Source organism: Peromyscus leucopus, chromosome 20 (assembly GCF_004664715.2).
Source record: "Peromyscus leucopus breed LL Stock chromosome 20, UCI_PerLeu_2.1, whole genome shotgun sequence".
Lineage (NCBI taxonomy): Eukaryota > Metazoa > Chordata > Mammalia > Rodentia > Cricetidae > Peromyscus > Peromyscus leucopus.
This window is the reverse complement of record NC_051080.1, coordinates 4,711,634-4,724,641: the sequence shown is the minus strand read 5'-3', so window position 1 is coordinate 4,724,641 and position 13,008 is coordinate 4,711,634. Positions and strand designations below refer to the sequence as shown.

Here is a 13,008-nt window from a genome sequence, read left to right as displayed (position 1 = left end):
GGGGGGGGTGCGGGGAGGCAGAGTAAGCGCACACGTACCGGAGCACGGACTGGCGCGCAGAGCGAGCGAGGCTGTTGGTGAAGGGGGCTGACAGGGCGCTGGGCGGCTGCAGGTCCTCGATTGACCTGCTCCAGGACCGGAGCTTGTCAAACGCACCGTCATCGCTACTCTCCAGACCCTCAAAGTCAAACCTGGAGCACGGAAGGACACGCGTGCGCACACGCGGGCACATACACAAGAGGAACTCGGTGCCAAGCCCCAGCAAGCCCACCCCCCCTCTTCAGGCCTCCGTGGCAACACAAAGCAAGGGCAGCAAGGAGAGAACACAGAATTAGGCATCCGAGACCTAAACCCGGTTGGAGCTATCCACGTCAGCCAGGGCAGAGAAGACTCAAACAGCTCTGGGAGGGAGACCTGAAGGTTTCTCCGTGGCCCAAGGACTGCGGGGGCTGGCTGGCTTTCTGTGCTCCTAGCTTCCAACGGGACATCTCGAATCACCACAGCTCTACTTAAACCAATCTATACTCAAGAGAGCAGAGGGATGGGCCAGCTGCAGGTCTCGCTCACTGGACAACGGCAGTGGCCTAAGTACTCAGAGCACCTAAAGTAGCTAGGTCATTGAGAATTGGATAGGCCCGGAAGGAAAACAATGGGGTTCCTGAAAATCCAAAGTTGGTCCTTGAAGCTTAGAAAGTAAGTACATCACTGTCCCATCCTACCACTGGCTTCTGTGGACTGGCGTTGTTTGGCTTTTTAGTGCCGAGGAATAGCTAATCCTGCTAGGCTAGTATGCTAACAGGAGGTCCCAGTGAGCTACACCCCGGGCCTTTTTCTCTGCGATTGACTAGAGGAGGCTTCTGGGTCTTCCTCCCCAGCTTCAGCTTCCCCAGATGAAAGAAAACCGTAGGCTGAGGCTGACGGGCACTCCAGCTGCTGGAGCAGTCAGTGTCATTTGGGCTACTTCCTGTTACGTGTCCCTTACCATAAGAGTTGTGCTCAGGGCAAAGAGGATAACCGAGATTACACACCACCCGGGCCGTCCCTTACATTTCTTCAGAGTACACACCCTGAGAAGCAGTTTCGCCTATCCCTCCTCCCCTGTGCCCCTGTAGCCACTAAGAACTAGGGCATGTCTCCCAAGGCTTTTCCCCACAGGACATCTCGCTCCACATGAAGGCCCAGTGTCAAAGGCCGGGGTTTTCTGGAACGAGGCACACCACAGGTGCTGGAAGTTCCAGAGGAGGTTGCAGTAGTCATCAGAGTCCTGACTTCAGGAGGAAGTTAACAGGGTAACCCCAGTCAGCTTCAGAGTTCTGACAGGGGTGATGTCCACCCACCAACATGGCACTCCTAGGCATGGATGTGTCGCTTACAAATACACACCTTCTCTCAAACTATGCGGACGCACCTCTTTCCTCTCAAGGCTTCTCCAAACATATTCTCTCTCACTCCCTGGACTCTTTGCTCTCAAAGGCACTGCCCTCGACACCAAAGCATTAAACGTCTGGTGTATTCTTGGCTGAGAGCAACTGGGGTTTGTTTGCTTTTCAAGAAAGACAGGCACATTTGGGGAAACGATCTGCATCTTTTTACTATAAAAGTTCTGAACTAAAAATTCACTTAAGCAAATTGTTTTTTCCATCTCTTTCTATAAAAAGATTATTTAAAGGGACAGGAGGATCACGAGGTATGAGTTCTGCAGCGATCTGGATGGAGAGTGGTCTACTCTAGGTTAAAGAAGATGACCTGGGAAGGGTTACAGGGAAGCAGCATCTGGAGAGGCTTCCGTGTGCGCCCTTGAGGAGACCTACTGGGCATAAGGGCAGAGACAGCATAAAAGCTAAAGTCTAGGCAAGGTCCAAGGCTCAAGCCTGGGCTTCTCCAGACTAGGAACATTCAATACTAGGGCACCATGGGAAGTTGAGAGCAAAACCGGGACCCGATCTCCCTAGGCTGATTGTCTAGGTGTAAGACTGCACATGTTGGTGACATCATTTACCACCACAGGCAGCCTTCTTTCCATTCATCTGGAAATTACAGGCAGGCATATTACCCAGCTAATAAATTAACAACAGGGCAGTCACCACAGAGGAGGCCTATGTTCCAAATGCGAGGTGTGAGACACACTTCTCATCTAATCCCTTCAGTGAGGAGGACAAGGCTGCTCCAGGTTCCACAGATAGCGCCCGACACAACTTTGTGCGGCTCACAAGCCCTCGTTCACTGCGCTGCGCCATGCCAGCACCCTGTGCCAACCCTCCACGTGAAAAGGGTATTTGGAAAATGCTCCCAAATGCTTCATCTGTCTGCTCAGGTCAAAGGTCATGCTCACTGCACTTCAACAACAGGCCTGTAGTAACCCTCTCACATCTCAGTGCCTCATGAATATTCAATTTTGTAGAAATGGATAAACCCTACCAAGGCATTTCCCTGAGGAGCCAGGATATTTTCTTGGCCTGTAGTTTGGCACTTAGATCATTTGGGTTTTGATTCCAAGCTCCCTTTCCATACTGTTCTCATCGTGCTCCCCCAGAACATGCCTTCCACTCCAGCTAATAGGCCGACCCTTGCTGGTTCCTGATCGTCCCTTGTCTTGCCTGCTCACTTTCCACTAACACCTGGGCTACTTCCTCCTGTCTTGAGTTGCCCATTCCCATCTTCTCTGCTGGGATCTCACCCTTCCTTCTCCTCCTCCCCCATCTCCTCCCATGCTGGAGACTGAACCCTCAGCCTCAGCACATGGCAGGCACGGTTCCGCTGCTCTGCATCCCCAGCCCTCACTGTTCTAAATAGACTGGACTATGTGCTTCCTTCCCAGTGGGTCCCCAACCTTAGCCCTTGTGGTACTCACATGACAGAACATTGGGCAAATGACAAGTAATCCACCAGCACGTCCAGGCCTCTGTTTTCATCATTGAGAAACTCCCTCACCCACCTGCAGACACAGGAAACAGCAGATGGAGTCTGTAAACTGGTTTGGTTTAGTGGAGGGCTAAGACCCAGCAATCTAGCAACAAATGTGTGCTTCTGTATCCTACTGGAACCTAGTGTCAGGCTGAGAAAATCCTGAAAACCAGCATCTACAACATCGATTTGTGATCTTGTCAGGAGCCTGGACCTCCCACAGGCAGGGGAGCCAGAGATAGGGAAAGTATTTCCAACACCACTTGCCTTATCACAGATGAGCTCCAGCCAACAAGATTCCAGCCAGTCTCTCCTAGTGGGCCAAGGCTATAACCCAATTATTTCCTGTATCCCTTTGATCTGATACAATGCGAGGCACGAAGCCCTTTCCCACTGTGTGCTGGAAGAACTGAGGAGGCATTCAGAGCATTTACCACTCACAGAGCTGTGTCTGAAAAAGCCAGCAAGTCCCCTATGCCATAAATCTCAGTCAGAGATCCTTACTGGGCCAAGGGGCTCTCCACTGAGTTCAGTCTTGAGAAGCAATGAGCAAAGATTGTTGTGTGAGTTCTGTGTTCAACTGGAGTGAGTCTGGCAAACTGAAAAAGGTCGAGGACACTTAGGAACTCAAACTCCAGTATGACATGACTCCCAGTCACATGAGAATGTGGGAAGGAAGGCAGCAGGTGGGCGGACAGAAGGACGATGACCTGGGGCATTTTTGCTTTCCTTTTGGACCGTACTATCTCTGGAAAAAAAGTGAAGAGCCAATTCCCTCCGAGTTGGTGGGACTATTATATGACAAGTTCAGTCCACTGTACCCACTGTTCTCCTGAGTGCTCTATTCACTCTGGAATGTCCATGGGACCACATAAAGCAGCTGTATCCATCCGCCCTGCAGGGCTTTTACCCCACAGCTGGATACCGGCTCCATGCTGGGCAGCCACACCCGGAGCTGAGAGAGGCTGGACCTGGAGCACCAGGCTTGGCTGATTTGGCAGCAAGCTTCAGCTGAAGCTGACACTGGAGCCGCCTGAAGTGAGCTTCCTCTCTGGGGGCCGACAGGCCTCCCATTTCCTGTCTGTCTGCTCTCCAGCTCCCCACCCCCTTCTCATTTCCTGTCTGAGTCTACACTGCTATTTTAGGGATCCTGACACTTTGAAGGAGAGGTTAAAGGGCACTTTGACAAGGCAGAAAAACCAATACAAACCAGAAGAGCTAGAGAGCTCTGGAATCCTGCGCTGGGGCAGCGTCACCCTGCAGCACGAGGCCCCATCCACTGCCAGTAGGCTCAGTCCTGTGGAACCCCCCACAACCCCTCACTAGCTGGACAAACTTCCTGAAGACAAAGAGTCTGTCGTCTTCATAGAGCCAACCAGAGAAGCCTCAGATTGGACGGACGGCAGGGGCTTCTAAAAGGTCACAACTAAGCTCTTCCCTGGGAGCCAGGAGCTGGTTCTAGACTTCCAACTTGTGGGGCAACTGCCAAGCAGCCCTGGGGCCTAGGAACTATGCCAATCACAGGGACTGGTACTTTGTGGCCCTTTCCTAAGGAGAGCAGACCCCCACCCTCACAGAAGACTGCAAGACCTGAGAGGGGCCCTGAGGACTGGTGCAGGTACCAGATCGTGCTCAGGACAGCCACAGTGTCACTTTTGACCAAACACACAGCCTGACTGATGAACTTTCCTAGTTTTCCTTCTGTGAGATTTTTGGGAGTGGAGGGATAGGAGGGCTTGGCCACACCTTTCTCCGTGGCTTTCCATGTCTGGGTCACAGATGACTGGTGTGGAAGCCGTGCTTTGGCTAGCACAGCCCAGCTCCCAACCTCAGGAACTGTCCCTTTCCTATCCTCTCCTGTGCCACTTCCCTTCTGACCGCTGCTGCGGCTGGCCACAGGCAGATGTCCTTCCCCCCGACAGCTCCAGGCAGGTCTGGCCTGGAGGTAGACAAGCAGGCTGCTGCTCTGACAGAAGAGGAAAAGCTGATGAGGTCATTTGGCTCTGTCCACCTTGCTCTCAGGAAGCTCAGGGACTTAGGCTGGCATCTGCCCAGAAACCCCACCTCACCTTCTGCTGCTCACCCACGGAGGCCCCACCTCAGGTGCTGGGGTCCCACCTCACTATCCTTTCTGCACAGGTATGCACACACCTGTCTCCCTCTTCTCATCTCTTTCCCACTCTCGCTGGGACAGCATCACAGGACTGAGGCACTGTCCCTCCTGACCCTCCTGCATCAGCCCTGAGCTCCCTCAGCACCACTTGGTACCCCACTCGGTCTGAAAGACCCCCACAGATCTCAATGTGTTGATAGCAACAGGATCTGTGAGGACAGACGCCCAGTGCCCGGGCCTCTCTGTCTCACATCTTTCTTTGGTGCTTCAGGAAGCCTCTTCTGCTTATGTACTAAGTTTTTTTTCCCCTTCTTTTCTCAAACAAACAATCTGTGCACAAAAAAGTCTAACTAGTCATCAATTAGGAACTAGGTTTCATCTATTCAATATAATATATTCTCACATCCCAACCTTTGCTGGGCCTCTCCTGGCCCAGGACCAGACCACAGGCAGACTCCAGTCTTAGCTGCTATGGGAATGTCTTCTACTCAAAGCCACAGGACCCCAAGAGAGGCCCCAGGCTTGCCAGAAGTAACTGGTCAGCAGTTGGCAGAACTGAAGGGTAGAAAAGCTAGAAAGCGCTTATCTAGAGCTCTGAAGAGCCAAATGCTATTCAAGGGACAGCCTTGCTTCATGGCAGGAAGGATAAACCAACAAAGGGCACCAAAATCTGTGTGGTTGACAGTGTTTGGTGCCAGGGAGCGAGGCCAGGATGGCCGGGCCTGACTTACCCAATGTGGTTGGTGCGAAGTGAGATCTCCAGCTCCCGCAGGACCTTGGTTGACTCCTGAACTCTCCTCCTGAACTTCTGTAAACATGGAATCTTTGGTCACTTGACAGACATTCCCTGTCAACTACTTTTCTTTACAATTTTATTTATTTATGTTTCTGTGTATGAGTGTTTTGCCTGCATGTATGTCTATGTACCATATGCATACATTGCCGATAGAGGCCACAAGAGGATGCTGGGTTTCCTGGAAGTGGAGTTACAGGAGTTGTAAGCCACCATGTGGGTGATGGGAACTAAACCTGGGTCTTCTGGAAAAACAGCAAGTTCCCTTAACTGCTGCGTCATCTCTCTAATCTCCCTCCATCAACCTTGTCTGTCTGTCTGTCTGTTGGGGAGGGGAGGTACAGCACCTTGCTATGTAGTCCGAGTTGGCCTGGAACTCACAATCCTCTTGCCTCAGTCACCTAGATACTGGGATCACAGGCATACACTGGTCATACCCAGCTATGCACTTTCATATTACAAATAAAAGAGGCAGAAAAGAAAACATGGGGAGGACAATGTGCAATTACAGACCTTCCCTCCAGTACTGGATAGTCACTTAGGCCTCAAAGCCCAGATATTTAACTGCCAATATTCAAAAATCAGTGTCAAAATACTTAGCCCCAAGTCAAAAGGTTTGTGCCCCAACCCCCCAGGACACGAAGGGCAGCAAGACAGGGCCTTTCCGTCCTATACGTCACCTTCCGTGTTACATTGGGGTCCAAGAAGCTCTGAAGTTTCTGGATATAGGTGTGGGGAGGATTCTTCACCTGGAATCGTTCCTGTAAGAAAACACACACACATGTGTGCACACAGAAACACAAAGTCCGTGGAGGTCTAAGGGCGAGAATGCCTACAGAGCTGCTTGAGGGACTCGGCCTCCAGATCTCACCTGCCCCTCAGCATCATCGAAACCCTAGGTTCCCTTCCCTGACCAATCGCGGGGCACATCCCCACCTCCTCAGGCAACGCTCCCTGGCATCCACAATGCTTTTCTATGCCAGGGACTATTCCAGTCTACCGCTTGCTAAGATGCGGGGACCACAGCTGTGACTGGTACCTCACGTGAACATGGAACAGGCTAACTGGCAGGCGGTTATGAAAGCCACAGTGAGGGGAGCTTTGCCCCGAAGAATCTAGCTTTTGTAGTTCTAAACTCTGCAGCTGGGGCTCAGCTAGCTTTGCTGTGTTCTTAGTCTTAGGGAGGTACTATGGCCTCTCTATTTGGGTCCCTCAAGAGGAGACTCAACAAACCCCTCAGCATTCTGGTCCTATATAGCCCTCCACAAAGAAGCTATCTGAAGAGCTCAGGGGAAGAGATGCATACAGGGAGGGATCCAGGAGAATGACATAATGTTAAGAAACAGGACATGAAAACAAACAAGACTCCAAGAAAAACTGAAATTATGTAACCTAAAAAAAGGGCAGAATTTGCCTGGCAGTGCTGGTGCACACCTTTAATCCCAGCACTAGGGAGACAGAGGCAGGAGGATCTCTTTGAGTTTAGGCCAGCCTGGTCTACAGAGCAAGTTCCAGGACAGTCATGACTACACAGAGAAACCCTGTTTCAAAAAAAACAAAACAAAACAACAAAAGGAGAGGGCTTATCAAGGAAGTAACTTCAGCACTGCTGTCCTCCAAACCCTTCCCTGGCCAGAGCTTGGATGTGGACCTCAGACTCATAATGCCAGCTCGTGGCAAGCACAGGACACGATAGAAGAAAACAGCCAGCAAAGACCCAGCACCTGTATGTCTTGGACCAATCTGGCTCTGGGTTCTCTGACTGAAGGAGGACTATCAGAGGATTTTGTGAGGTTAAATGAAATATTTTACTATATGTGGCATTCCTGACAGATAATCAGCTCTCAAACATTAGCTATTATGTTTTTTTCAGGGCCTGGAAAAAAAAAAAAAACCACAGATTTGTTCATGACAAAGCTCAGCGCCTGAGTGCTATGTAAACACAATGCCCACACTCTGCGCCGGGTCCCCACCAAGAGACATGCTGAGCCTTGCATTCAAAGACAAATGTGCAGGAGAAAGAGCCTAGGCAGTGAGTGTTACAATACCCTGGTTATCAGCAAAGTAATGTGCTCTCTTCTTACTCAGCTCTGGACACTATCCATGCAAGGACAGCTGTGGTCCTTGACTACACAAGGGGACAAGGGCATCTCCCTCCTAGAAGTCTGTGGCTGGCAGGAGAAGCACCCCACTATCTGGGCCAGAGTGACAGAGCCCCTGAGCACAGCTGCAGGCACAGCCACAGTCCTACGCTGAACACAGTCCTCTGGAGGACCTGCCCACCTGACCCACACCTACGCTGAACAAAGTCCTCTGGAGGAACTGCCCACCTGACCCACAGATGATCCTGACAGGCCACTGCATCACTGTACACTAGGCAGCCCCTGAACAACGTCAGCTTACTTACCCCGTATCAAGGCTGCCTCTTGCTAACACCTCTGGCCCTACTGTCTTCTCCAGGTGTCACAGACTGCTACCTCCCTGACCTTGCCACCTCACACCTGATCAGACTGTCAACTCCCTGACCTTGCCACCTCACACCTGATCACACAGACTGTCAACTCCCTGACCTTGCCAACCTCATACCTGATCACACAGACTGCCAACCTCACACCTGATCACACAGACTGCCAACCTCACACCTGATCACAAAGACTGCCACTTCACACCTAATCATACAGACTGCCAACCTCACACCTGATCACACAGACTGCCACTTCACACCTAATCATACAGACTGCCAACCTCACACCTGATCACAAAGACTGCCACTTCACACCTAATCATACAGACTGCCAACCTCATACCTGATCACACAGACTGCCAACCTCACACCTGGTCACACAGACCGCCACCTCACACCTGGTCACACAGACCGCCACCTCACACCTGGTCACACAGACCGCCACCTCACACCTGGTCACACAGACCGCCACCTCACACCTGGTCACACAGACCGCCACCTCATACCTGGTCACAGATGAGATCCCACTTCTTCTCGTTGTCGTACTGTCGCAGAAGCCGGGCCTTGTCAGGAGGCAGGTTCATGGAACTCTGAGGAGAGAACCCGAGTCAGCAAGCTGAAGCTCCCACCACATACTCACCCGGCGGGCAGGAAGGCACGAACTCCCCTTCCCCTCTTACTGCTGCTAAGGCAGCACAGAAGGGGGACACTTCCTGTCTCCCCACCAACAGTCAAGTTTGGTTGAACAATATTTTCCAAACTAAAGGTCAGAGAATCAATCTAATGAGTCAAAATTAACTTTATTTGGAATACAAAATTATGTAAAGGTGCTTGCCCCCAAGTCTGTCTTGAGTTTAACCTCCAGAGCAGAGCCACACGGAGGTCACGAACCAACTCCTCTAAGCTGTCTTCTGACTCCGCTGAGTACATCGGGGCACACTTGCTCCCACACACCTATACAAAGTATACACACAAAATGCTTGCAAATGCAAATAAGATTTAAATAGAAGACACCAAGATTCACGGCAAGTAGGAAGTATAAATGTTTTATGAAGCCTTCTTTGACATTCCACATATATGTCATATACACGAGTCATACCGTAAAAGGTACTTCATGTAATATGAGGTAAGTCAAACTGGGAAAGGCCATACTGTAAAAAAGATGTTTTTAAAAAGATTTTTTTACTATTTTTAAATTGTGTGTGTGTGTGTGCAGGTGCCCTAGGAGTCCAGAAGAAGGAGGGTATCAGATCCTCTGGAGCTGGAGCTACAGGTAGCTATGAGCAGTCTGACATGAATGCTTGGGTTGTCTGTAAGAGCAGTACCTACTTTTAATCCCTGAACCATTTCTCCGGTACCAAAAGATAACTTCTTAGCATAAGACAGACCAAACTTTGAAAGCCACTTTCAATTTGCTTTTCTGCCATAACCTGAGAACCAAACGAATCAGATGCAAGTGAATGAGGTCATTTATATAAAGAGAACCATTCACACACTTTAGAAAAATATTTACAAGCTGGGCAGTGGTGATGCACACCTTTAATCCCAGCTCTCAGAAGGCAGAGGCAGGCAGATCTCTGTGAGTTGGAGTCTAGTCTGGTCTACAGAGAGAGTTCCAGGACAGCCAGGACTACATAGAGAAACCTTGACTCAAACAAACAAACAAAAAAACAAAAAACAAAAAAAAGCAGTAGCAATTTACTTGCTACTAATTACAAATGACTACCCTCTCAATTAACCAATACAGGGCACTCACTGTCCAGACCCCCTGTTAAGACACCCCAATATAAAACACTGAAGGATAGACCATGAGTCACTTTATTTTGCTCATTACTATGTACTAAATGAACGGTCAGTGGGTGCAGTGCAAGGAAAGTCTAAAGTCTGCCTGCACATGGTGTAGACCTCCCCTGTGTCCCTGCAGACATGACTGGCCCCCTCTCTTCAGTCCGATGTCCCCTAAGTCAGGACTGGCTTTGTTCTGGGTCACAAGCTTTGCCTCTAATAGCAGTCTGACACTTTGATCAGCTCACAGCGCCTGCACACCCCACTTAGGACTCAAACAAGGTGCCCATCTGAGGTGCCACAGCTGTCTGACCCACCGGACCTCCAGAAGACCTCCATCCCACCTCTGTGGCTCTAAGCCCAGCTCTCACTCCCTGGTAGCCCAGGCCTGACCACTGGCTTCACTCCTGTCTAACCCCACCCTCATCCTGAAATGAATGTGTGTTCAGGGTCTCCACTTAGGGACCAACAGGAAGACCCTTAAATGTTATTTACCTCTGTCACATAGTCCATCATGCACTTATCTCACACATACTATTATGCCATCTATGCACTCATCTTATCCCAAGGACGAAATCTACATTCAGTCTCCTCCTCTCAACACATTTTACAGAGACTTAAGTTGATGGCAGGTCCATGGCTATCAGGCCCCAGAACAGTGGACTCACATCCTGGTTGAAAACAGGACCATTAGGGTTCAAAACAGGAAGCCGGTTGAGGAGTCCAGTTAGCTACAAATGGAAGAACTGAGGACTAGAGAGACAAGACAGAGACAATGTCATCACAACTCTTCCATGGTTTCTGCCTGCTGCCCAGGAGTCTGCCTGAACACACGACAGAGGGCGGCTTGCTGACACTGCACCGACGGTAGGATGTGCAGACACCTTCCCCAGCTGATGATACTGCACCGACGGTAGGATGTGCAGACACCTTCCCCAGCTGACACTGCACCGACGGTAGGATGTGCAGACACCTTCCCCAGCGGACACTGCACCGACGGTAGGATGTGCAGACACCTTCCCCAGCGGACACTGCACCGACGGTAGGATGTGAGGACACCTTCCCCAGCAGATACTGCCCCGACGGTAGGATGTGCGGACACTGCACCGACGGTAGGATGTGCAGACACCTTCCCCAGCGGACACTGCACCGACGGTAGGATGTGCAGACACCTTCCCCAGCTGACACTGCACTGACGGTAGGATGTGCAGACACCTTCCCCAGCTGATACTGCACTGACGGTAGGATGTGCAGACACCTTCCCCAGCTGATACTGCACCGACGGCAGGATGTGCAGACACCTTCACCAGCGGACACTGCACTGACGGTAGGATGTGCAGACACCTTCCCCAGCTGATACTGCACTGACGGTAGGATGTGCAGACACCTTCCCCAGCTGATACTGCACCGACGGTAGGATGTGCAGACACAGCCCACCTTCGGGAACTGCTTTGCTGACGGCCAATCTCAACTGTCTGTGTGTGGGTGACACACAGGAGCAGGGAGGGTGCTTTAACAAACAGACACAAAGGTCCAAGGCAGGTCCAGACAGCCTCAGGCCACCCAGCTGGGGGACAGGCTGACAGGAAGAGAAAACTAGGCAGAAAGAGTCCCCAGGACTAATCCTGGCTCTACACACCATGGGCATAGCACCATCATCTAAGGATACTGCTATCACTTCTAAGCCAGGAAAATAACTTCCTATTTTTTCATGGGGGGGGAGGGGGGATGCTAGTTGTGCTGGCCTTTTTGTTTTTATTTATTTGTTTTGTCAACTTCACACTAGCTAGTCATTTGAGAAGAGAACAGAACCTCTCTTGAGAAAATGTCCCCCCAGACTGTCCTGTGGGCATGCCTGTGGGGCATTTTTCTTAATGATTGATGCAGGTGGGTCTATCCCCTCACTGAGGTATGCCTCCCTTGCACAGATGGTCCTGGGTACCGGAAGAAAGCAGGCTCAGCAAGGTACAGGGAGCAAACCACAGCAGCATTTCTCCATGGCCTCCAGCTCCTCCCTCCACGGTCCTGCCCTGGCTTCCTTTGATGACGTACTGTGATTGGAAGTGCAGAGGTCTCTTCCTCCTCAAGCTGTGTTTTGGTCATCAGCTGTTTTATTAGCAATAGAAACCTCGGACCCTGGTACAGCGCATGAATGGCCTACTGCTACTGTGGTAGACATCACATCCTGTCTACACCAACTTCCTCTTTTGGCCAACCATTGTGGGCTGCTGCGGCTTTACATCTCCCTGCCAGGTGTGCTGCTGGGGAAATGCTTGACTCTCTCCAGGCCTTAAGACTGAACAAAATAACCCCCTCCGGGAAACCTATCTTAAAACCACCGTGACCCATCAAGGACCTGGTCAAAATTTAAATCCTCAAAGAAGATGGCCCCCTGCCGTGTGGAAATAGGTGGCAAAGCACCAAACAGCCTTCACAGCAGGCCCACCCCCTCCTGTCTAGAGCTTTCTGGAGGCCGCTTTCTGGAGGACACTGGCCCCAGCCGGCTGTTTGTCAGGGCTGAGAGTGCAATGGGAAGGGATGGGAAGGAAAAACCTGCAACCTCTAGCATTCTCACAGAGCAAAGCACTGACTGTGGCGGGAGCCACCAGCCAAGGCAGAGGACCAGGCAGGTCCTTTGCTGCTAGACAAGAGCGTGATGGCTCTTGCCCCCACCTGATAATGTGCATAAATCTGGCAGGGTCCAATGTCCAGAGGAAGCCAACTTCCTGGCTTCCAGAGACACGGCTCCAGCCTCAGTCAGAAGCCTGTTTCCCCTTCCGTGGTTCCTTGGACAGCAGGCTCTCAGAGACGGAAGCTCAGGTCTTGCTAAGTCCCCAGTGCAAGTCCTGCTGGACAGAAAGAAGGCAGAGGGCGCCAGCTGTGGATCCAGATTGCCCAAGACCCACTCTGGGCATTTCAGGGCGATCAAGTCCACTGAACTCATCCACC

At 51.1% G+C, this 13,008-nt stretch overlaps 1 protein-coding gene across 4 annotated transcripts in view; it reads right to left on the bottom strand.

Moving 5' to 3' along the window:
- Positions 1-13,008, bottom strand: part of Fmnl3 (formin like 3) — a 53,998-nt gene that overhangs the window by 12,871 nt on the left and 28,119 nt on the right. For 2 of the 4 annotated variants that reach the window (XM_028874612.1, XM_028874613.2), the window contains exons 2-6: positions 8,781-8,864; positions 6,491-6,571; positions 5,749-5,825; positions 2,852-2,935; positions 39-191 (exon numbers count right to left, since the gene is read on the bottom strand). In XM_028874612.1, the coding sequence (XP_028730445.1) occupies positions 39-191; positions 2,852-2,935; positions 5,749-5,825; positions 6,491-6,571; positions 8,781-8,864 (479 nt within the window). The remainder of the gene's footprint in view (positions 1-38; positions 192-2,851; positions 2,936-5,748; positions 5,826-6,490; positions 6,572-8,780; positions 8,865-13,008) is intronic. The other 2 variants (XM_028874617.2, XM_028874616.2) reach the window with 1 other exon arrangement.